Source organism: Umbelopsis ramanniana (genome assembly GCF_025399195.1).
Source record: "Umbelopsis ramanniana AG unplaced genomic scaffold K450scaffold_2, whole genome shotgun sequence".
NCBI classification, from domain to species: Eukaryota; Fungi; Mucoromycota; class Umbelopsidomycetes; order Umbelopsidales; family Umbelopsidaceae; genus Umbelopsis; species Umbelopsis ramanniana.
The window spans coordinates 743,259-766,626 of NW_026252088.1; the positions used below are offsets into that span (position 1 = coordinate 743,259).

General features: G+C 42.7%; 15 protein-coding genes across 15 annotated transcripts; 4 read left to right on the plus strand and 11 right to left on the minus strand.

Annotated features, from left to right (window-relative positions):
- Position 1: 1 nt before the first annotated feature.
- K450DRAFT_219779 (uncharacterized protein) lies at positions 2-2,295 on the plus strand. The gene is made up of 6 exons (XM_051585423.1): positions 2-386; positions 502-650; positions 724-841; positions 925-1,170; positions 1,243-1,586; positions 1,644-2,295. Exons 1-6 carry the CDS (start codon positions 210-212, stop codon positions 2,140-2,142), a joined length of 1,533 nt encoding a protein of 510 aa, XP_051449422.1. The 5' UTR covers positions 2-209; the 3' UTR covers positions 2,143-2,295.
- K450DRAFT_219784 (uncharacterized protein) lies at positions 2,295-3,701 on the minus strand. The gene has a single exon (XM_051585424.1). It carries the CDS (start codon positions 3,555-3,557, stop codon positions 2,448-2,450), a length of 1,110 nt encoding a protein of 369 aa, XP_051449423.1. The 5' UTR covers positions 3,558-3,701; the 3' UTR covers positions 2,295-2,447.
- On the minus strand, positions 3,702-4,697 carry K450DRAFT_219785 (uncharacterized protein). Its single transcript, XM_051585425.1, has one exon. It carries the CDS (start codon positions 4,381-4,383, stop codon positions 3,847-3,849), a length of 537 nt encoding a protein of 178 aa, XP_051449424.1. The 5' UTR covers positions 4,384-4,697; the 3' UTR covers positions 3,702-3,846.
- A 120-nt stretch (positions 4,698-4,817) lies between these two features.
- Positions 4,818-6,271, minus strand: K450DRAFT_219790 (uncharacterized protein). Its single transcript, XM_051585426.1, has 6 exons — positions 5,976-6,271; positions 5,825-5,905; positions 5,642-5,745; positions 5,460-5,570; positions 5,333-5,400; positions 4,818-5,242 (listed from the first exon to the last, which is right to left on the minus strand). Exons 1-6 carry the CDS (start codon positions 6,133-6,135, stop codon positions 4,828-4,830), a joined length of 939 nt encoding a protein of 312 aa, XP_051449425.1. The 5' UTR covers positions 6,136-6,271; the 3' UTR covers positions 4,818-4,827.
- Positions 6,272-6,488: 217 nt separating this feature from the next.
- K450DRAFT_219792 (uncharacterized protein) lies at positions 6,489-7,344 on the plus strand. The gene has a single exon (XM_051585427.1). The coding sequence runs from the start codon at positions 6,835-6,837 to the stop codon at positions 7,294-7,296; it is 462 nt and encodes a 153-aa protein (XP_051449426.1). The 5' UTR covers positions 6,489-6,834; the 3' UTR covers positions 7,297-7,344.
- Positions 7,345-7,876: 532 nt separating this feature from the next.
- K450DRAFT_219794 (uncharacterized protein) lies at positions 7,877-9,091 on the plus strand. The gene is made up of 3 exons (XM_051585428.1): positions 7,877-8,701; positions 8,766-8,821; positions 8,886-9,091. The coding sequence occupies exons 1-3, from the start codon at positions 7,962-7,964 to the stop codon at positions 8,942-8,944; spliced, it is 855 nt and encodes a 284-aa protein (XP_051449427.1). The 5' UTR covers positions 7,877-7,961; the 3' UTR covers positions 8,945-9,091.
- A 1-nt stretch (position 9,092) lies between these two features.
- Positions 9,093-10,631, minus strand: K450DRAFT_219798 (uncharacterized protein). Its single transcript, XM_051585429.1, has 3 exons — positions 10,595-10,631; positions 10,250-10,514; positions 9,093-10,176 (listed from the first exon to the last, which is right to left on the minus strand). The coding sequence occupies exons 1-3, from the start codon at positions 10,611-10,613 to the stop codon at positions 9,147-9,149; spliced, it is 1,314 nt and encodes a 437-aa protein (XP_051449428.1). The 5' UTR covers positions 10,614-10,631; the 3' UTR covers positions 9,093-9,146.
- Positions 10,632-10,725: 94 nt separating this feature from the next.
- On the minus strand, positions 10,726-12,492 carry K450DRAFT_264413 (uncharacterized protein; the record flags this gene model as incomplete). Its single annotated transcript, XM_051592773.1, has 8 exons — positions 10,726-10,949; positions 11,019-11,135; positions 11,200-11,265; positions 11,334-11,353; positions 11,390-11,496; positions 11,557-11,696; positions 11,769-11,796; positions 12,490-12,492. 8 exons carry the CDS (start codon positions 12,490-12,492, stop codon positions 10,726-10,728), a joined length of 705 nt encoding a protein of 234 aa, XP_051449429.1.
- Positions 12,493-12,919: 427 nt separating this feature from the next.
- On the minus strand, positions 12,920-15,084 carry K450DRAFT_267769 (uncharacterized protein; the record flags this gene model as incomplete). The annotated part of the gene is made up of 5 exons (XM_051592850.1): positions 12,920-14,085; positions 14,168-14,467; positions 14,550-14,671; positions 14,743-14,855; positions 14,941-15,084. 5 exons carry the CDS (start codon positions 15,082-15,084, stop codon positions 12,920-12,922), a joined length of 1,845 nt encoding a protein of 614 aa, XP_051449430.1.
- Positions 15,085-16,348: 1,264 nt separating this feature from the next.
- On the minus strand, positions 16,349-17,118 carry K450DRAFT_267770 (uncharacterized protein; the record flags this gene model as incomplete). The annotated part of the gene is made up of 4 exons (XM_051592851.1): positions 16,349-16,449; positions 16,534-16,616; positions 16,680-16,887; positions 16,950-17,118. 4 exons carry the CDS (start codon positions 17,116-17,118, stop codon positions 16,349-16,351), a joined length of 561 nt encoding a protein of 186 aa, XP_051449431.1.
- A 931-nt stretch (positions 17,119-18,049) lies between these two features.
- K450DRAFT_219820 (uncharacterized protein) lies at positions 18,050-18,880 on the minus strand. The gene is made up of 2 exons (XM_051585430.1): positions 18,571-18,880; positions 18,050-18,501 (listed from the first exon to the last, which is right to left on the minus strand). Exons 1-2 carry the CDS (start codon positions 18,615-18,617, stop codon positions 18,222-18,224), a joined length of 327 nt encoding a protein of 108 aa, XP_051449432.1. The 5' UTR covers positions 18,618-18,880; the 3' UTR covers positions 18,050-18,221.
- Positions 18,721-19,346, plus strand: K450DRAFT_219823 (uncharacterized protein). The gene has a single exon (XM_051585431.1). The coding sequence runs from the start codon at positions 18,925-18,927 to the stop codon at positions 19,138-19,140; it is 216 nt and encodes a 71-aa protein (XP_051449433.1). The 5' UTR covers positions 18,721-18,924; the 3' UTR covers positions 19,141-19,346.
- On the minus strand, positions 18,881-20,223 carry K450DRAFT_219824 (uncharacterized protein). Its single transcript, XM_051585432.1, has 3 exons — positions 19,625-20,223; positions 19,406-19,555; positions 18,881-19,343 (listed from the first exon to the last, which is right to left on the minus strand). The coding sequence occupies exons 1-3, from the start codon at positions 20,127-20,129 to the stop codon at positions 19,144-19,146; spliced, it is 855 nt and encodes a 284-aa protein (XP_051449434.1). The 5' UTR covers positions 20,130-20,223; the 3' UTR covers positions 18,881-19,143.
- A 133-nt stretch (positions 20,224-20,356) lies between these two features.
- On the minus strand, positions 20,357-20,996 carry K450DRAFT_219830 (uncharacterized protein). Its single transcript, XM_051585433.1, has one exon. The coding sequence runs from the start codon at positions 20,984-20,986 to the stop codon at positions 20,786-20,788; it is 201 nt and encodes a 66-aa protein (XP_051449435.1). The 5' UTR covers positions 20,987-20,996; the 3' UTR covers positions 20,357-20,785.
- A 679-nt stretch (positions 20,997-21,675) lies between these two features.
- Positions 21,676-22,672, minus strand: K450DRAFT_219832 (uncharacterized protein). Its single transcript, XM_051585434.1, has 2 exons — positions 22,292-22,672; positions 21,676-22,231 (listed from the first exon to the last, which is right to left on the minus strand). Exons 1-2 carry the CDS (start codon positions 22,596-22,598, stop codon positions 21,900-21,902), a joined length of 639 nt encoding a protein of 212 aa, XP_051449436.1. The 5' UTR covers positions 22,599-22,672; the 3' UTR covers positions 21,676-21,899.
- Positions 22,673-23,368: the final 696 nt, after the last annotated feature.

The window sequence follows — 23,368 nt, forward strand, 5'->3', positions numbered from 1 at the left end:
TCCATTGAATAACTGATATAGTGTTTGGATGGCCGCAGCATGACCGACAGGTCGCAGACTGCCAGAGCGATGTGCTCTTTGCATATGTCGTTGCGTGACTGCTGCAGGTTGCTACTCAAAAAAAGTTACATATTCAGCTCAGCAGGTGTCCTATGCCGCTGGGTGCACAGTTTGAAACACGTCAGAAAGGCTAGATTACAACAGCACTGATGAACCAACAGCGCGTATCGGATGCAGCGGCGCCGTCAGATCCTACAACAGCTTACCAAGCGTTTGCTAGAGTCTTGATGGCCACCAGCCATGGAGAATCCAACATTAAAGACGCAGAAGAAATGTGGACGATATTGCACAAGACCATTTTGGAATGCTCAAGAGCCCATGTTGAAGTACGAAGTTTACGAGATTGCATAGTTCCTTAAAAAGAGTTTTACCGAACACATTCCCTCAGTGTACCTACCTACATTGGTACTGACGATCTTTGACAAACCTGTATATGTATAGGCTGGTAAATCGTGGATAGCAAAACATTGCAAGCAGCCAACGCAGCTTGAGTCACTTTTCGACCTGATGATTGCCTTGGCCAGATCCAAGTCTGCGTTTAAGGATAGATTGCATCTCATTTACCTAGTGAACGACTTGCTGGCTTATGGGTACGGCCTTGTTGCTTTGCAGCTGTTGAAATTTGCGTCTCTGGGACTGACCGTTGCTTCTTGTTGGACACAGTGATCGAAAGGAAATCCCTTGGATTAAGGATACCTTGTATCCCAAGTTGGTTCCATTACTTCGTTTGGCCTATCATTGCCAAGGATGTGATCATAGCCAACAAAACCAGGTTCTCAAGGTGAAAATGTGATTCGGGTTTAAATGGATGTGAAACCGTAAGGAACAAGACTTTTGGCTAATTTTGTTCATCGTCTTCAACAGGTTATCACTATATGGAAAGAAAAGGAATACTTTCAACTCCCAGTTGTGACCTTGATCCAGAATGCTGTAGTCATGTCCAACAATGCTTCCAACCCACATCATTTAACAAGCCATGTACCAGAGATTCCAAAGGCTGAAAATAGCCGAAACCCTGTTCAAATGACAGCGCCAGGTACAGTACGACCAGATATGCCAAAGAAAAGCTATTTTGAATTACCGGTAGGGCCAATGATACCGTTAGCCAAGGTACAGTAATAGAGTTTATGCATTTTACTGTAAGAAAATATTTTAACTCTACTCTCATTACATCAACTTCAGTTGGAGTATACCCCCTATTCGCCAATACAGTCAAGCCTGCTAAGTATGACACAGCGTATGGCTCCTACACAAGAGTTATCTCAAGCTGTTGAACAGTACTACAATGAAATTGCCTTCGCCAATGACGAGAAGTTTGATGCTGAAGGATGGGAGAATGGATATTTGGATGGTTACTTTGAAGACATGAAAAGTCGAAAGGAGAAAGCGGCTGACATCCAAGCTCAACGCAAACTGGTGGAGGAAAGTCGGTTACGGCAGAGAAATGATAGACATACTCGTAGTGGTAGCTCTGACGCTGGCCACCGTGTGGGTAGCGAATCACGAGGACGGGGGGGTCAGCATTTGTAAGTGGTTCTCTATCATTCATGATAAATAATTTTTTGATCCTGACCCAATGTTAGTGGCAGCAGATCTAGGTCTCGTAGCCGTTCGCGGGGAAGACGACGAAGTGAATCAAAATCAAAGTATCAAAGAAGACGATCCTATTCCAATAGTCGCTCTAGATCACCATCATCACCTCCCCGTGGCAGACGACGACGGTCAACTACTCGATCGCGGTCTCCCCGCAGTCGAAATCATCAACGTCGATCTCCTCCAGTCAATCGTGGTATAGGATTTTCCTCGTCATCAGATACCCGCATGCCTCAAGGTGAAGGGCAGTCAGCGCATTATGCCAATGACTGGGTCACACCACGAACAGGATTAGGGGCTGGCCCAGAATTTGCTCAGACAGGCGATGCACCACCATCGTATGACACCTCAAAAAGCAGCGATGCGTTTGATGCCTATCGTCGAAATCGAAGTTATACGTACGGCCGTGACAATCCACGAAGAAATGATCCTCTTACCTGCTTTAAATGTCACAAGGTAAGGAGCAATAACATGACGATATCATTGTAGTGCCACCTATCTGACTGTGCTTGATCCATATAGCCTGGTCACCTCGCTCGAGATTGTACCTCGTTCATGACACCGTATTGAACATGGAAGAGCCATCTCTCGATGCATTTAACTTTCACTTGAACTGGTTTCACTCCTAAAAGTCTCATGGTTTTTTCTTTTATTGGGTTCCTAGCGTAGCGTGAAGAAGTATATTCTCATTAATAAATTGACGTCGCTGTGTATGGTACTGTTTTCAGCTTGCTCCCACTCTTTGAGTCTGTGTGTTTATAAAGATATAGCATGCATATGAATTTGCACATTATTCACATCTCTATATTAAATGACCATAAATCCCGGGCACAATGCACGTTTTCATGACCGGCTGTTTCAATGGCCTGTGCCCTTATCTCCTCCATCAATGCTAGAGCACCAGGAGATTCATCGCCACGATATCTTGAGCTAAAGTGGGTCAGGAGCAAGTGCTTTGCTTGAATGGCGTTAGCGAGACTACCTGCCATTTGTGGCGTGGAGTGTCCATGATCGACGGTTGATGCTGTGACCTCCTCGAGCGTTGTGCCGGGAGGATCGGCCGACGTCAAAGCATTGGTGGCTTCATGGACTAGAACATGCGGAGGGTATGCTTCGCAAAACGGTATAACAGATGTAGCGTCTTTGGTGTCTCCTAATATGACGACTTTACGACCACGCCGGGTGGGTGCTGGCAATAACTCTGTGCCATCGGGCAAGACGACTTTTTGACCTTTCTGTAGTTGACCCAACAGAACCATTGGGTTTTTAATTCCTTGGCGCGCGAGTGCATCCTTTTGACGGTCTAAAATAGGCTTTATCTCGGACAGGTTGATTTTACCAGGCACAGGTGGCTCGCAAACAATGTAACCAAGCGCTGGAATGGAATGTAAGATTGGTACGGCGGTAACAGTGTAACCATCCTCTAATTGGACCTGCCAGTGTGAAGACGGCTGTGAATAAATGTTGTCACCAGGCAGCTCGTTTTCCATCAAGCCCAGGTTCTCATCCCTCGGATCGTTTGGCGACAAAAATTCATGCACTCGGTATTTCCGCTGGAACGTTGCATATGTCAATTGAAACGTCGATCGCAGCCACCGTCGAAGGTTAGCTGGACCATATATTTCCAGTGTTTCAGAAATTTCATTTTGTAGAGTCATGGACATGGTGCATATCAACGCCGGCAAACCATAACAGTGGTCACCGTGCAAGTGGGTGATGAAGATAGCCTGAATGCGACCGGTTCGAACTTGGGATTTCTGAAACTGATGCTGCGTCGCTTCACCTACGTCGAAAACGAGAACATTGCCCGTGGGCAGTCGTAATGCCATAGACTGATGATTCCGGGTCGCTGAAGGGACCGCCGAACTTGTCCCGAGAAAAGTTATGTCCATTTGGCCCACCATGATGATCGATAAAGATAAGCTCAGGTAAGGGGACGCCAGCGGGACTCCATTAAAAAAATTATTGCTCAATGCATGATTTGGGCTTCAATTTTACCTCTTTGGCGCCCTTCGTCATATTTTTCATGTCCTACTTTTGGATTTATTCACAATTGGATCCAATGCACTCTTCCCCAGGCTTGATCCTTCAAAAGAACTAAAGAATATACATAGTCGAATAATTGTTGATGTTGAAAATGTGCACTGTGATTTACTAGGGTGGAAAGTTTCACGCCACGTACGTGCGTACGTACTAAATGGTTGTATTTCTGACCACGAGGACGGGACAAGGACATTCCTGAATACATTTTTCAGAGACTGAGCCTACAAAGACACTCTTAACCTTGCTTAGACCTCTGGATCCCATGATAAGTAAATCAACCGAGTGGTTTTGCGTGAACTTGGGGATGAGCTGCCTTGGATCGCCCCATAAAATGTGCTCTTCGCTTGTGGCAGAGAGGGTATGCAGCTCGGCGGCCATATCTTGAAGTCTTTGTCTAGCTAGATCGGATCCGAGAAGTTCATGTTGAGAGGGATCATTGACCATGGCGCTCACTTCGCTAGGGTTTGCGGATGTCATGGGTAGTGAAAGTCGACGACGGAGTATGGACTCAGATCCAGACCCACTTCCACGCCTGGCTTCTGTGCCGTTAATAGCTGACAGAAGTATGATATGATCTGATTCGGGTTTGAAAATGTTGGTGATAGCCCATTTGAAGAGCTTTTGAGCATCCTCTGAACCGTCGTAAGCCAGAGCAATACGACGGCGTTGATCCAATGGTAAAGCCATGATATTAGAATTTGTTAGTTGAAAAGAAGAAGAGAAACGTAAACTGAATCATGCAAACATCCTGGCTGCATTTTATATCTTTGAAATTATTTGTGCGTTTTTTGGCACAATTTTTTTTATCGTGCAAACAATTTCGCGAAAGTCGTACCACCATTCATAGTTTTCTATTGGGAAAAGCATGTTAGTGGGCCGGTGAACCAACGAAAGCGTTGTCAAAGCGTAGGAATGCCCAATGTCAGCTGACATTTTGCCACAAACCATACCACACAAACGACGAGGCCGCCATTTTACATGCAAAACTGACTCTACACAATTTCCCATAGGCGTATGTTTGGTATTTTTTTTTCATGAAATGTACCGTGAATTTGAATTGATTATATGCGGGTTGGGGAGGGGAAAGGGGACAATTGCTTATCTACATTAAGTAGAGGGGAGATGGGGAATCTAGTAGGCATTGCCACCTTCAAATTGACCATACTGCTGACCATACTGATGTTGCTGCTGTTGTTGGTGGTGAGGGGGCGGGGGAGCAGCAAATCTATCTTGGGAGTTGTAGTTTTGGCTCAATTCATCCTCGCCCAAAAGCTCCTTCACTTCCCAAACGTTCTGCTTGCTACCCACTGAGAATTCCAGATCCTCCTTGGTGATGGAATCCCAGTACTTGTATACCATCATGACAGCCAACAGCGAGCAGATGGTACCGAAGAACAAGCCGTCGACATAATGTTTGACCTGGTCGCAAATGACAACCGAGAAGATATACATGAGGACTTGGCCAATGATGAAAAATGCGGTTCCAAAAAGAATATCTCCCAAAGGCCATCGATCATCCAAAGTATTAACAACCAAAATGATTTGAAGAATGACATAGACAACGAAAGCGATGCCGTTGACGATGAAATAAAACACCCACAACACCGAAGGACTGGTGTAGCTGAAGGGGCCGTATTCATTAAAGGTGGCGATGGCGATAGCACCGACGAGGATGAAGACAACAAGGGAACTGATACGAATGGACTGAATAGAGAGTGAGCATCGATCCTATTATGCATAGAGGACATTCAAGAATGACTTACCCAGAGTGACCATGGCGTACCATCCTCAGCAAATTGAAAACCAACAAAGCCGTTCAACAATAAGCACCAGAATGTAGCACTTATTAAACCAACATGAACGGCTGTGAACCACTATATGCACATAAAATTAAAAATGATGAATAAAAAAATACATGCAGGCACGTTGGTCAACATGTACTTACAGGATAGACTGAAGAGGCGGTGGGGATAATTCCAGTGACCAAAAGCATCTCCAAAAAGACAGTAATCATATATAGGTAGAAGAACATGACGATTTCCTTGCGACCTGTAGAAAAATATTGACGTGTTACAGAGTTGCCCGTTTTGACCAACGTTGCTCATAACATTGCCCCCAGGTTACGTACCGACAGCAGTGTACTTTGACTTGATGTGATAAATCATAATGGCCGTCATGATAATAGCGACGATATCGATAATAAGGGTAGCTAAGAGCAGGACAGGTTAGGAAACGTGGTGGATATTATTCGAGGGAGGGGCGAGAGCGGTTTTTATTACCTGGCTGGAAAATCAGAGTGCCAGCGAGATCGACATTACGAGAATAGCAGACAGGTTCTATTCCGTCGTACTTTCCAATAAGTGGACAAAGTGATAAGGCCACAGTTTGGCAGATGCCATTAAAGCTGAATGCCTGGAAGCTGAATGTAATTTGGACCATCAGTCAAATTACTGTTTTGGCGCGTGATGAACCGAGAGAATATGAAGTTGGAGAAAAAGGTTGAAAGGATGTGGGTTGAAATTCCTCGGGAGGAAGTTTGGTTGATTCAAGAAGTAAGCGACAGGTTATGAAGCTGGCAGAAAAAAAGCTATAAAAAAATAAATTGGGACCTGTTCCTTTGCAATATTGGAAAGCCCCAGTAAGCCCGTTCGACGAACGATCATCATTGGCTGATTTGTGACCCCGATCATATCCTGAAAATAGATTGCGAAGGCTCGTTAGCTTCGTTAAAAGCGCTATAAAGCTACTAATGACTTTACTACTGCAATATAATTTTTCTTTTCTTTAGCTACCCTATATTTTCGGGGTCTGAACGCTTTGACCCTACCCAGTTCTCGAATCTATTTTTGCCTGGAGGGATGCATATCTTTCAGGAGGCTGGCTTTGTAAATATTCCAAAGTGGGGGGCAAGCAAAGATGTCAGCGCAGGGACTGCTGAAATGGAAAAGTGTGATTTCCCAAGCGTTGGCCAACAAAGACATTCTCATCTGATCATCATACGGAGCCAATCATTTTAGTGGCGCTGTGGTAACTTTGCCTTTTACAGTAGGTGACCTTTTCCCCACCAATTGAAAATTTTAAGCCCGGGCATGGTCATAAAACCCATTGCCTTTCTCTTCTTGTCCACACTCAAACACCATGTCTATCACAACGCTAAAGCACCAACATCAAGGATCAGGAAGAAAGCTCACAAACGCTTTCTCAAAGCTCAATCTCACACGACGCACATCATCTACGCAGATGGAACAACAGCCGGCGTCACCCACTTCATCTATTAGCTCACAACCATCAGTAGCCTCCACAGAACCAGCCAGTCCTAAAAGACGAGTGTCATTTGCAGACGCACCTCCAAAAGTGCATTACTTTGATAGGGCAGATCATGAGGAAGAATGCTTCATATTCGATGCCAGACTGGAAGATGAGAAGAATTGTCCATGGAAGTATTACCTTAAGGAAGAGAAGAAGGGTTTTAAAGGAACCCTCAAAGCCATGCTCGGCATGAATAGCAAGAAATGCATTAACGAGAGCGATGAAGAATGGGAAGAATATCAACCTTCGAATGTTTGGCGACACGATGCAACCACTGTTTTTATGTTTTGATCGACCCATGGCTCCGATCTCAGTCTGACTGGAACAAAGCTTTTTTGCTGGGAGATTCTCTCATGGCATTGGCTGGTACAAGCCACTTCTCCCTTCTATTCCCAACAACCTATATCAACCTGTACATATGTATGTCCACTACAGAAAAAGACACTCCATCCTATATGATGAATTATTTTAGATACCAATGATAAAATGGATATTATATAACTGACTTGCCTGGGCTATGACTGTTTTTTCACGGGTGATTTGGTTTGTTTGTGCCTGCGTCCCAAGTCACGGTCGGTCATGAAAAGAGGAGAGGCTTCTTTACTTTGATAGAAACTGGGACTGACTTGAAAAAGTTTGCCATTTTGCGGAATATGCTCATGGATGATAGAGTCATTGTAAAATTGCATGCTTGTCGCCTGAGCAAGCCAGTTGATTTCACATGATACCCACATCCCATTATTATCTTACAAAATGCCAAAAGCGCGTTGCCATATTTGATCTGCCGGATAGTTTCCACTTACTTGCATGGTCAAGTCATTTTATTAGCTCGTGATATTTCGTTGTGTATAAATACATTATAACGCTGGCCTGCCTGATCACCTTCTATTCCTCCCTCTCTCCTTTCTACCATCTTTCTTCCTCGAATTCAATCCACTTCTCACACCATCATATCGATGCTGACAACCAAAGCACAGTATTCATCCACTTCCAATCTGGCTATTCAGTCACCTGTGCCAACACACCTACAAGATCCACTACATAGTAGAAAGGACAAACAAGTGCATCGATATCATGGTACCGCAGCTGTGCCGCCCTCACCGACCCAAAGCGACCATAGCACACGAGATCAACATATCACTATGAACACGCCAGATCATGGAAAAACACATCGGTTACGCTCTCCTACCTTAGACCAATCGCAAAATATAAGAGATCAATCTTCATCGAGCATCCCAACCTATACCATAACAGAATACGAAGAAGCGACCAGTACCAAGCAATTTCAAACGCAGGACGAAAAATCGGCTTATGGAGACCCGACCGTGTTACCAACTCTAACAAGACCAAGTCCATCACCTCTGTCCGCTTACTCGGCTCACTCCAGCTTTAGTCACGCATCTTCAAATATTGATACTCCTCATTCCATATTTCACCGACAGCATTTTTTCTCTTCTCCTTCAGTCTCTTCTTCCATGCCGAGGTTAGAAGATCCTATCAATGATCAGATCACTGAAAAATCAGTTGCCCACACCCATGATAGTCGTCGCCCCCACCTTCTTGAACGTCACTCAATGCCGTTGCCGTCTCTACCTGATTTCGAAGTAGAAGCCTACTGTCCTTCCTGTAAAAAATGGGTTATGACCAGAATCAGGTATCGATCCGGCGCCGGTGTTTGGCTTTTCAGCTTCGTTTTGTAAGTAACTACCATCTACCGGGCATATATGTCCTGTCTTTTACTAATAGGCTTTCATCCTTAGACTTGTCTTGACCATTGTGTTCTTCTGGATTCCGTTCTATGTAAAATATTTTAAAGGTACGTTAGAGTTTGATCTCAAAGCGAATTACCCGGTCATTGTGCCTAACGGACATTTTTTTAGACGTTGTACACTTCTGCCCCTCGTGCGGTCACAAAATTGGTCGTTTCCGCAAGATATAGAGTGACTTATATATAATACCCATATACCCCCCAGGCAACTACATATAATCGCCTTCCCCGAATAATTGCACTGTCATCGCTTATTTGAATGAAAACGAACCACCCAAAAAATACATATATATATAACAAATGTACATTTCCCCTCCAAAAAAATGAAGTGAAATTTTTTGAGTTTGTGAGATCATATTATTACAAAAACGATTTACATATCCGTATCGCTATCCTCTCCTTCCTCTATATAAAATGACGGAAACATGGAGCAAACTTGATCAACATACCATTGCCCATTATCAAGTTGGTAGAAGTCTGCTGAAAATACCATGTTCGGGATAAAGCGATCGCCAATATTCTTTTCCAATAAAATTGAATACTGTTCAGATTCTTGTTCGTACTTGCACACTTTGATGGTAACATAGACACCAGACACAGAGTGCTGTGGATTTGACTGGCTGGCATTTGGTGTGGTGGTGGATGATGATTCAGTGGCGCCAGATTGACCTTCCACATGGACGACTTTGACTTTTTGCATAGGTATTTTGTTGACAACCTTACGACCTTCATGCTTTCCCACAATAGGCTCCACGATGGCAACCGCCTCCGGTCTGGTCATACCAACAATGTCCGACAAAAAGTTTCCATATGTGGCTTCTAGGTTACTATCACCGGTATTCCAAGTGGGGGTGAAGTCTACAATGTCTTTTTGCTGGCCCTCAAACAGAATGCAACACGCTTGATTGAATTTGTCTGGAAACATGTTGATCAAGACTTTACAATTGGGGAGTTCATGACGGGCTGCTTCACAAATGGCTCTGGCTTTTGCAATGTCATCAGCGTATTCTGGACACACGTTGCGAATTTCGAGATATCGTAAGAAGGCGTCAACGACACCCGGGGCTTCGTGGAATTCTGACAATTGAATAAATTTGGATTGTCGAATAAACCGGCTGCCAAAATAGATCTGCGCCACCTCTGAGAAGCTGACTGTGGTGTCTTCGTCAAGATCATCATCAACAGCATCGATTCCAGTCTTGGCCGCCTCAAAGTCCTCTTCCATCAATTCTTCGCCAGGATTATCAGATCCGGTTGTTCGGCCCAAAAATGCGTTTTGTCCAGTATTGATGCCGCCGAATCGTAGGTAATCGTCAAAGATATTTTTTTTGGATATCGAAAACTTGTGATTCTTTCTGTACTTGGCCATGGCATACTCGACGCGTTGCCCAAGTGGTCGTGCCCTATGGATGCGACATACAATGTTACTTTTTCAGCGTCACGCAGATAATTACAGGATGCTGTCAAGTAACTTACGGGTTGAAAGGGTCGTTTTCGGGATCCTCGTTGTACTTTTCAACATAGTCGTCAGGGATGATTGAACCGGCTTCAGGAAGATTAGCCGTCTTTGCCTTTCTCTTCTTCTTTTTCGGCTTCTTTTTCACTTCGATTACATTACTATCCGATTCAGCTTCAATTGTGGTTGCATTGGTCGAGTCTTGTTCATCATTTGATGGCTCGGTTTGTTTGAACAACTCATCGTCGTCGTTATGATCCATCATCTCCTGCGCTTGAGCCTTGACTTCGGCCAAATGCCCAAGACTAGTCTAGTAAGTTACGTGTTGGGCTATAGTGAATGATTGAACACAGAGAGGCAATTACATTTGCTCCTGAAAGCCATTGGTATTGGCGTCTTCCATGACGGGTCAAAAGAGTTTAAGGTGGTAGTCTTTGGCAGGACAAATAATCCACACATGAAGTTGACTGCTTTTTTATTTATCACCATGTCTCTTCTACTGCATCAAGCTATCTTTCAAATGCTGCGTAGTGTCTCTCACAACCGCATCAAGTATGGTATGAATCTGCTCACATCCTTCCGTAGCTAAGGATGCCACACTCTCCAACATATCAACGTGAAGGCGAGATTCCATTGACATCAAATTCACTTTTCCCGTTCGAGGCAGGATGGCAACCGTCAGTTCTGGACTATCTGATGACTCTTCAAGATAATTGAGATCTGGAAGAAAGAAACATTCGTTATTAGATGTCATTCGTGAAAGGCTTTAATTCAAATCTTTGAACGTACCCAGCACAGGTTGCTTGTCAATACATCCTGCCGTTGAAGCACAAACGTAGTCGATCATGGGAATACCAGCGTCAATCAATGCCATCGTCGCAGCATTAATACAGGCTTGCAAAGTTCCTGTGTGACAAAAGTTTCAGACACTGTAGACCACCAAGAGTTTCTACAATCCGGGATGCATTACCTCCATCATGCTGAAGCACTTGCAAATAAATATCGATTTGTGAGCGAGGGAACTGTGACGTTTGCACTACAGGCTCGAATGTTTGTCTAATTGATGATGCTATTTCCAATGATCGCCTAGATAAAACGTCAAACATTTAATGCCATTGTCATATCTCCATCACCATTTTTGCCGTGGAGTCAGTAGTTACTTGTCATTTTTGGATCGCTTTTTACGCTCGCTTGTGCTGAAGGGTGCCACGTTGAACTCTACATTAATGATGGCTCTATCGTGTAATATTTGCATTCGGTGACGGACCTGGTTGGATAAAATATGAGCTATGGTACCAGTATCCTGTTGTAATGGTAGCCAACATACCTCCTGTGGACCATATACCGCCGCCAAAACTTTGGTGTTTCCCTGTTCAATGTATGCCGATCCGTCTGCCTGAGCGAGAACACTGGTTTTCGCAATGATTTTTCTCAGTTCATTGGGTCTTCGACCATCAACGCGGAGACCTGAGGAAGAATGTTAATATGGACATGGTTTGTGACTACTCGTACATGTTTAGTGTTAGGATCTCAGTATACCTTCCGGTGTAAGAAGCTCTAATCGCGACTATTTCAGAGAAAACAAAGTCAGGTATGTTGGTAGAAGTTCAAGTGTTGCGAATGACAATAATTACCATGCTGTGTGATTTTAAGTTGTGCTTTGAGGAGTGATCTGAAATTCAACTTTTTCGACGGCAAGTTTTTTTTTCCTTCGTTTGCGGAGTTGCTTTCCGTCAATTCTTGCTGAGATTAGCTTATTACGTTGGCGGTCACTTCAGGATATACCTGATATGTTGTAGAACGACAAAAACTCGATTAAACCATGAGGACGAAGCCAATTGTCATTGAATTTTTTTATTTTAAATTTATTAAAGAAGAACAGTAGTGCCAATGGATAAATTCATCACGTAATAATAGATCAGCTTTGACACACGCATGAGGCCAAGGTTATCAGCCGTTTAAATCATACTCGAGGTGGTCTATACCAGAGAATAGGTGCATACTACAAGATCTAGAAATTTAAAACAAATTCAACCGGTTTTCTTATTGTCAACACTTGCGAAGGAGTGTCTTGGTTCATCCACTTTGACCTTGATTGTCTTAAAGGTTGTAAAAAATGATCTTCATATAGACTACACGATTTTATCGTCTAATTACTCAAACTATCAAACATGACAGCAAATAGCTACAAGATATATCTTAAATGTTGATATATTTTTATCGGCAATTGTGGAAAGTAGTTGTATTTTTTTTCTTTTGCCATCGACGCTCCAATTGCACACTCAAAGTCTTATAGAAAAACGGCGTTCATCATTGAGAATGACGACAAATATTGAGTTGTGAGTTGTAAGAAATGAGAAGATGATAGGATGCTATCGACAATCATTAATAAATTCCTGCCGTAAAAAGAAGCTGCTTCTTCACATCTGCATTAATCCTTCAGCCGTATTTGCTATCTCAGCAGCATTAAGAAAATCTAACTCTCGGCCAAAGTACATGTATTACAGATAATTTTTTATTTCATGATATACACATGTATAAGTAGAATATGATACAAATAGAGTTAAAAAAAAGGGTATATCCAAGTTCAACCGGGAAACCCTTCGGTGCATTTGCTGAGGAATTCAAAAGGCATTTTTGATAAATGCAAATAAGAGAAACTGTACTAATCCGATAGAGTATTATATACTTCATGCGCTGGGAGTGTCCTCGACATGCTCATGTTCGACACCCTTTTCATCTTGAAATTTTTCAGCAGAATCTCCTTTAGAAGTTTGTGCTTCATTACTTCCAGTAGCGTGAGCTTGATCGGCTTGGGCTTGCTTAAGATCTTCAGTATTTGAGAGTTCCAAAAGGTTTTCCTTCGCGACTTCTTTACGGAAAATTTTCCTCTTAATCCATCGTCCAGCTTGACGCCATTGATAAGCAGCATGCTTGTGAGTAGGAACGGAGAATACAATATCCAACTCTTCGAGAGTGTAACCCTTGGTTTCAGGAACAAAGAACAAGATAAGGAAGAAACCAATAATACACCATCCTGCATACCAACAGAAAGCACCAGTAGGAGTGAATGCAGCCAATTGCGCTGGGAACACCAAAGCCAAGATGAAAGAGAAAGTCCAGGTGACGAAAGTAGCGAATGACATACCAACATCACGGATATGGAGTGGGAAAGCTTCGGCACTGTACGTGAAAGGAATAGGTCCTTCTCCTGGAGAGTAAAAGATCATAAAGGCGTAGATACCAAAAGCAATGAGACCAAGTCTAGTTGTTTCATCTTGGGCAAAGAAGGAGAAACCGGTGAACAGCAAAGCAGCGGCCATAAGAGGGAAAGTGGAAAGCAAAAGTGGTCGTCTACCCCAAGTGTCAATAAGTTTGATGGCTGGAAGAGCGAACAGGAAGTTGAGGATACCAGCACCCAAACTGGCAGTGATAGCAGTTTGATCGGAGATACCAGCTTGCTTGAAGATAACAGAGGAATAGTACATGATGACATTGACACCACAGAATTGTTGTAAAAACATGACAATGAAGGAAGCAAGGGCGGCTCTTCGGTTACGAGCAACAGTGAAGAGTTCAGCCAAAGGATTACCACGTTGGAAAGCAGCCTCCTCCTGTACAGATTCATGAATGAGATACAGATCGGCCGCAGCTTGCAGTTCAGTCCAACGAAGACGCTTCAAAGAGTTAAATGCCTTGTTGTAGCGACCCTTCCTTGCGTAGTAACGAGGAGTATCTGGACCGAAGTAGATCATTGACATGACAATAAGAGGAGCAACAACAGTAGAACCCAACATCAATCGCCAGTTTAGACCACCCTCGCTTGTGATATTCATGAACGCCACGTCAATAATATCTAGGAAAGACAATCCATGTTAATTTACGTGAGTCCAATAAGCATCGTAGTGGGTAAAAAAACCTGTATTTGCTGTACTTACATCCCAACATGATACCGAAAGCAGTGAAAGTTTGCCAAAGCATGACAAGACCGCCACGAATTGATGGTGGAACGGATTCGGCAGTATAGACAGGAACTGAAGCTGAGTTGTTTCCGATAGAGATACCCAAAAGGAGACGAGCCACGAACAAACTGACCCAAGATTGAGAAAAGGCCTGCCAAAGAGAGGCTGCGACACCAAGTGTGCATCCAATGAAGATAGATCCACGTCGACCAAACCAGTTAGACAGTGGAACGTTTATCCAAACACCAGCGACGGCGCATGCAAGATATGGCGCACCTGTATGGAATCGGAGTCTTTAGTTGGTTGTTTGTTTTTTTGGGCTGCGGGGTAGGTTCTCTGGTTGCAGCAGTGCACTTACCGTTCACTAAGCCTTGCAGCAAGGTGTTATCAGTCAAACCGAATTGTTCAACGAAGAAAAGTTGAGCTCCATTCACAACAGTTTCGTCCATGCCTTGTACAACAGCAGCCATAGCGCCGACACTGACATGTGCAATGGTGACTCAGTAAAGATGATAGCAAGCACGATAACTATTGACAAAAACTGTACTTACGCTGCCAAGAAGTACATTTGAGCAGGTTGGTGCCATCGATGAGTAACTTCACGTCTTAAAACTTCCTTTTCTTCTTCTGTAATATCAGTCCGACTTTCCCAATTGTCAGGGTCCTAGATAGAAAAAATTGTTCCTTATCAATTAGACACATAATGAAGGGAGGGAATTTTGGCTGAAGGAATCGAATAGACGACTTACATTCGCCAGTAATGCACCACGCTTGATCACATCTTCATATTCTTCAAGACCGTTTTGGTTAATGATATTGGTTGCAACATCCAACACCTCCTTTTCTGATTTGACGACTAGAGGTTTGCCCTTCTCTGTATCAGCTACGTGCATTTTCGAAAGTGTGGAGAAAGTGCGGGGTAGTTGGATATACGAATAAGTTGGGGTTGGGTGGAGGATTTATATAAGCGAAACTTTGGACACCTTTGCTAACTGGCTAGTATGAGAATGGGTTTCAGGAAGTCGAAAAAGACACCTCAGATAGCTAAATATGGTGTATAACATTGGCGGAGTTTAACTGGGTGACATAGTGCTTCTTCGTTTGCCCACAATCTAACTTCCTCATTGGTTAGCCTTCTTCGTCATTTGCCGAAAACTTTCGAGCATGAGTTTTGTTCTAATTGCCATACGGAGCCAAAGTTCAACCTGTAATGATAATATGATTAACTGACACAGCCATCCATTCTTGTGGTTATGTCATTTAGCTTTCTAATTTCTCCGTCTAATAGACCGCTCAAGATTAATTACTTTACTGCCATGGTATCCGTTGCACTTCACAACGCTGCTCATGGTGATCAATTGCATTGCCTTGATATTGCGATTTAGTGTGTTCATTGAATGAACATGATGCGACGTCTAACGTGACCAGATATGAACTTGCCCGCTACGGCTAATTTTTATTTGGTTTTTGTGGGGCATTACTGTCTCACGCCATGCAAGTTTTTCCTTCTGTCTTGACTTTTTTGCTAAAAATCGCAAAACGAAACCTTGCAAACGAGGAAACATCCGAACCGTGTGACCACAATATTCGATCGCCTAGTCATAATTTGCGCTACGCTTTTGGACAATAATAATAGCCGTGTCTTTCCTTCCCTGGCGGCATAAATCTACAACTACAGCTGAAGAAACGCATCTCATGATGCATGCCCCCCGCAACCCTGTTCATTTCCGCTGATAGTCCGCAAACTCGTTGATAACCATATATGGCCCTTTACCTCTTTCCATCTCCTCTTGATTGTCCACTGCATAGGCCAGGAAAACTCAGAATATCAACTTAGTCGCATATGGCAAATACACAATCTGCTTTGTCAATCTACTAACTTGCTAAATAGAGGGAAAGTGCTGGGGACATAGTCGTTTAGTCATATTGGATGGACGTCGGGTTACCGAAAGACGGGAAATTTATTGTTTCATTTTGACCTAAGCTTAAGTTGAAGAAGTCAAAAGATCTTCAAATTTGACGGTTACCAGAAACTATCTTATCTTTTAACGGAGCAGGTAGCACCATTTCAAAATATCTACTGCTGTAGATTTACTAATAGTTTACTGATGGTTTCTGGATATAGATATATGAAAACAAAAACTAGTCAAATGTACCTTAGATCTCATATCCGAATAGTATGAAATCTGACTTTTGGTGGTAGGTTTGAGGGTGGACTAATGTAAATCCAACGTACATAAACGCTCGGAGCAAATTGCCTAAGTTAGATTATATCGAGGTGATACAGTCAATCATAAGTTTTTGTTCCTTATCCTAGTCTTGTTCTTGAAAACCTGACTTACCATTGTTGACAGGATGGTCAATCGCCACAACTAGGCGATTACAATCCGACCTGTTTTCTGCCATTTCGATTAAGCTTATAATGCTACGTAATAAGAGATACATTAGATCTCGCTCTAACAGTGTTCCTGAAGGATGAAAAGCTTACCATCTTTGGAATTCACCATCTGCCCAGGTTGTGGGCCCCGAAAGTGCGGCCGGAGGTTGCATGAAGATGGTATCATTCCAAATAAAGGCTTGACACTCTATAAACTCCAGACCAAGGCCTTCTTTTGACACAGTCACATTCAGACTTTGCTTGATCTCCTTTGAAATAGGGGAATCTGGGAACAATGCCTTTGCAAATCCAGACACCGCTGCACCAGAAAGCGGGTTAGAACATCTATTCACCGTATTTGACTATGAATGCGCCACATACCTTCTTTCTTCTCTACCACATTGATACTCCTGAAGCGAGAAAGTTCAACATGAACATGTTCACGATCCACAGGTTCTAGAGGGGGGGAAGGGGGAGCTGAAGCGGCGGCATTTAAGCTTTGAAGTAAGATGGGTCGAGTTTCATTACAACTCTGGGTGGTGAGAATCATTTTTTCCTGCTTGTAAGTTGAAGCAGGTATGTTGGGGATGGTGATCAAACTGGTGTGGTGCGACAATTTCTACTACTACTACTACTATTTGATATATTTTGTTTGGTGGCCTTAGAGCACAGAGAATTGGAAGAGTAAAGGAGGATTACGATATTGTTTGCCAGTGCTGCTAATTGAAAGTGGTTCCCTGCAAAATGGCAAAAATTGTTAGATTTTAATTACTACATCATGCTGAGTAGCAAGTTACGCATAACGTACGGATGGAACTCTCTAATGCTAGAAAAAGGTAGGTGAAAAGGTGGACAAAAGTCGATGGAAGCAACCGAAAAGTTGAAGAGATGAGCTTTCGTTTAGTCTTTTGTAAAGATGCTGAATTTTCAGTTGCTGCAAGCAAGCGATTGGTGATTTGTCAAAACTGAAGGAAGTTGTTTTGAATAATCAGGCGCTTTTTAAAATTTTTCCCTAAGACCAGTTTTTTCAACAATGCTGCCGATAAATGATCTGATATAAAGCGTGAGTCTGTTGCTTTACAGAATTGAAGTGAGAGCATTCCATCAAAATCCCTAACTTAAGGTTGCTCTTTTTTTCAAGTAGATATGGTTAGAATCGAACCATCTTTTTAACTTTTAAACCGACCGCTTCACTCGTAAAGGGCCCAAGCCAATTTGTTGGACAGGGACACTCCATATTGCATAACATATGCGGAATTTCACGCGAGAGGCCAAAGTAGAATATCCAACTAATGAACCCAAGTGTCATGCTCTACTTGATTGCCTGGCCTGAAAGCTGTCAGCTGAGTTTCCATTCTATCAGATTTGCAACCCTCATAGTGGTGAATAGCCAACTAAAGAAAGATTGACAATGTCGTCTCTACAACGCACATCGTGCAGCAAAATCGGTATGGTAAGACATAAACGTTGGTTACATGAAGAGATGCCTCATTTTAGACCATGAGTGATATCATTGACGTCGCTTATTTTCCAAACAAGATTGCAAAATGACTTTTTTATTGTTTCAATTTTTGGTAACCGTTCGGCCAGTCAGCAACCGATAGAATACTGTACCATTCCACACAATTTCACTTTTTATATTCTACAAAGGACTCAAACGCCATTTCTATATTCTAGAACCTTGTTGACGTAATACGCGCCGGCAGCCAGAGAAACAATAGTAAGCGCTACGGGTACGGGCTTGCGGAAGCCGGTTTTGACAGCACGAGGACCCATTGCTCCAGCAAGGACAAGGGAAGCGACAGCAGCTGTTTCAGCACCATAATCTTTGTTCTCCTTCAAAAGGTAGGCGGCGCCACCATAAAGAGAAGCTACACCAAGGCCAGCAACGAGCGATGGAGTTGAACGGGTCTTAGCAAAGCCGGCGATTCCGCTGAATGAATGCATGTGTTAGACTATGGAAGAGAAAAAGCACTAGCTTCCATTGCAGTGATTACTTTACCCGACGGCGCAAAGTGCTGCCATGGTCATAGCTGTGTGATGAGACATTTTGATTATGATGCAATAGAAAACTTATGCGTGCGCGCAACAGCGACAGCAACTTTTTTTATGCTTAAATTTTGACTCATTCGGCGCAGGACAAGGGACGGAGTCAAAACCTTCACCACAACCATTGTACAATAAACTAGAGTAACTTTGCATTCACGAGCCCGCAAATAGACGCAAATACATAACATGTCGTTAGCAATACCATGCCTGTATTATGTACCATTTTGCAAGGCTGTTGAAAGCAAAGGACTACCACTTTGCACAAGTAAGATGTTGATGTATCCACATCCGTACGCTTTATAAAGCCATGAAAAGCATTCAATCTTCTTTAATTTTATACTCTTCGCTATATATTACAGTGGATTATACATTATCTTATGAAGTGGGTGCTGTACAAAAAGTTTGTTCAGCAGTTTGTGCGGCCCATGCGATGGCATCAACACTACCCACATTTATGGTATGGTTAAAACCAACGGCTGAAGCCCATGGTGGGGAATTCATCTCCTTGCGAGACAAGACATAATGTTTAAAAGATACGTGTCAAAACCCAGCGCTGACGACCAGAGCCGTCATCCACGTCAAACATGTCAACTAGGTTTGAACTATTAGTACAGTCTGCTGTACTAAGGAATTGATTGCAGCCTGCTCTTCCTGTAACTGTCATCAAGTTAAAATGATTGGTGGTATTGCCTATAGGGTTTGCAAACCATTGTTGCCTTCCAGATTCTGAGTCAAAAGGTAATGTTAGAGGCTGGGTCATGAAGAAATTGGATTTCATAGTGACTTACGATCATCTCCACCGAATAACGTGACAACGTTGCTTGGACATGGCGAACTGCTCAAAAACGTACTACATCCGGATCTTCCACCAACTACAATGTTATAAATATTGGTCTTTCCTTCTACTAGGGTGAATAACCATTCCTGTCTGCCACTATCTAAAGTATGAAAATAGAAAATGAGCTCTCCTAAAAATGTCGAATGAAACAATTATCAAAAATTCTTACTGTCATCTCCAGAATACATGTCAACTGTCCCTCCCGCAGAGCAACCAGCAACACTTAAAAACTGGTTGCATCCATTTCTACCGTTACCTACGGTAATACGGTAGGTTGCGTTGTTGATGGGCAACCCAGCAGCTGTTACATTCGGTCTGTCTGGTGGCGGTTTGGTGGTGGTGTTGGAGGAGCCTGTAGTGGTGCTGGCGTCGTTATTATTGTGCGTGGTTAAGTATGCTGGGACAAAGGCGGCCACAAATATCACGATCAAAAGTATGACACCAGCTATTATTTTTGTTCGTCTCGATAATCTAACAAACCAGTTTTGCTTTGGAGTTTGGTTTGGAATTGTTGTATATTGGGTTGTGTTAACAGCCGCAACATTCTCAGCTTCATATTTGCCGTGCTTCATGTCCCTTGGCTCCTGTGGCAGGGTCGGCTTAAAGTCTGGTTCATCAGGCTTCATAGGGTGATAAAGAGGGTGTGGATCATTGGAGTCGTCTGGTTTCTGCATGTTTAGCTGGAATATGCGTCTATCGATAGATAGTACAGTGAAAGCGAGAAGACAATAATATTAGGTGGCAGATGCAACAAATTTTGCATCTGTAAATCAGGGGCCATTTATATAGCAGGACTTTAGATATCTAGAACTGTGCGGAAAAAAATGGTCTTGCATATAAAAATAGTACTTTTTAGCCTCAAAAGAAATGATAATCCCAAACTTTACTACTGCTCACATCGCTGGAACACATTTTTGGTTTGAGTATAAAGAGCCTTTGCAGTGTTACACATCGGCCGAGGCGCATATAGTCTATGGCTTTGATACGCTTAACATGCCAAACTCCAGCCATCCATCCCTGTGAGCTTCATCGTGCACTATATGTTTGTAGTCTATATCTCATACCCTCAAAGCATGGTCGTCCTTCGTAATCTTGGTCGACGACCATACACGACATGCAGCGTTAAATTGTTTTTCCGTTTAGAGCTTTAGCTGCCGACCATTGGCCTACTTATGGCGCAGTGCGGGATAGCATGGGCTTAGTATCCAATTATGGACTGGGTCACCTCGTTATGTGCATCGCAGTTGTTCGACCTGTCACAAGCGCCATATGGGCCCCCTTCCAATCATACAGTCTCCGGAATTACGGCTGTCCCCTAAATGCATGTTCTTCAATCAGTACATTTCACTATATAAAAATATCTGACCACTAAATAGAAGAGAGCCAAGATACATGCCAAATGTACATGATTCAGGTTGTATTTTACAGTATTAACAGAGTATGACGAAGTACAATTGCTGTGCATTACTACTCTCCTTTGACTCCTTCCAGTATAGAGAGTGACTCTACCACAAATAAAACATGATATCATGGAACACAACAAACCAGTATATATTAAGAGCAACTGTCAGCAGATTGTATTTGTAGGCAAGTTGGGCATTTTTACTTTGCACTGGAAGCCATAGTCGGCTCAGCGGCAGTTGGGATGCCTGGTTTGATAGAAGCACAGTTTTATGCCCGATTCTTTCCAGTGAGTGGCAGTGTTACATATCACAAATGGCCATGGTAAGCTTCAGATTCAAGTCCGGCAAGAATAGTTTTACTGGGCAAGGTCTGAAAGATTTTGTAAACAAGTGGCGCAATGCCCGGTATTACCATCTCTTTGTATGGAAAGGGTAAGGCGGCATCAAACCTTGAGGGTTAAAGCCCAGACGCTTCAAGTTTCTTTATTCAAGATTGTGGGAGAGATTGCATTGTTTGCAGCCATATCATCATAAATGGTTCAACACGTTGATGGTGGATGTGGCGACACCTAATCTGACCACCATATTAATTAGGTGGCTCACCTGTCAAAATGCTTTCTCGTTTCAGTGAGTGACTTTTAAGATACATTATCCAGTACGATATAAAGACATTCTTAGCGACTGAAGCCATGCTAAAAGTAATATTGCTACATCCAAACAATGACTTCATGTAACGTACAATGGCTGAATTGCGCAAATAGTCAAATGGGTTGGTTTGGTAGCTTAGAAAATCTAACAGCTACAGCATTTTATCATCGTGTAATACTGGGGTTAATTTTCGAATCAGGCGCTTTTACATCAAGTCTACACTGTTGTTGGATAAGCTGTATACAATCATTAAAGAAAAACAAGGTAATACTTCGCCAAAATGTTAAAACGAAACAAGAAATATAGAATGGAAAACGTAACAATGGGATAAAGTTGGGCATTTAAGGATATGATATTTTATTCATGGGATACTTGTGTACAAAAGGAAGGCGTCTAAGCGCAGCCGGTAGGGGTTTTGCCAGTACCACCCAAGTTGACATGGCCAAGACCCATGAAAACGTTATCGAGGGAATTTTCGTGCATTGAAACGCCTTTCAAAGTCTTGCCATTGGTTTGGAGATTAGTAGCAGCAAAGCTGATACCCTTGGATTCGTCAGCATCAGCATCTCCGCCATAAGCCCAAATAGCACTGTTACGCTTGTCATGGAACCAGGCAAACTTGTTTCCAACCTTGATTTCCTTGTCGAACGATGGACAAGAAGCAATTTTCAATGGATTACCCTTGGTGAGAGAAAGACATTTATTATCCTTGACCTTGATGTAACCTACAAATAAAAATTAGTACGACATTACTGGAATCCATGCTCACTCCTTGCTCAGCTTACCCATGCTAATTTCATTGTCGTGTTCACCATTGAAATCCCATTGGTTGTTGACTGTGGTAAAAGTGGCAGACAGAGCACCGTCCTTTCCAGGCAAAGTTTTGTTACCCTTGCAGCCAGCACCATCAGTCACCAACTGATTGTTTGAGCCTTTCTTGACGAAAGTGGTTTTGGGGTGGGGGATACTGTTCACATATACGTAAATGGTACCAGAGATAGAGCTAGCAGATGCAGTGGCAACAGAGAGGGCCAAAAGAGCTGAAAGAATTGACAATTTCATATTTGATGATTGAGAGGGATGCGATGCCATGAAAGCGCAGAAGATGCTGCCCTTAATATATGTTTTTTTTTCATGCAAGCTGTGCAGGTACAAATGCGACAAGGAGAAAGTTGGATATTCTGAAAATAGCAACATGGTAGATGCAAAAGACGGTAAAAATATAAAAAAAGAAACAGGGTTCCGTGATTGTACGACGAGGACGTTGAGGCGAATGGTGATATACCAGGTTACAGACTTAATTTTACACCAGTGGCAATGGCGCGCAACTTTGCTTTAGCTTTTCTTTTTCGTCGGGCAAAGGGGCCGTCTTTTGTCATAGCTCCCTAAAAACTTGATGTGTACTATAGAGTAAAGAAAGATACATGATTTAATTCAAAAGATATTGCTACAAGGCTAGAAATAAATAAAAAGCAGGACGATCTTTTCTAATCATTACCTCTATTAACTTAAGTCATCATGGTGAACCCATTGCTGTCTCTACGTATTGAGAATTATGATGATTTATCACTGATAATCTCCTATCGACAAGATAAATGCACATGATGCGGTAGGAGATTGTTTTGGGCAGCATGATTGAAAAAATGCGTCAATACCTACTCAGTACACAGATTTATGGCTTAGAGCACGCGATTTCGTAATTTTAAAAAGTGGTGATGAAGACCATACTGTCATGATAAATATGAAAGGTTTCAAGTCAATGACTGAAAGTACAAGGCCAACCAATGGATCCTTTAAAACGAAGAAGGGGATCAGGGTAATACGATCTGCATCACAATACTTGTATACAACCATCTAAAAAG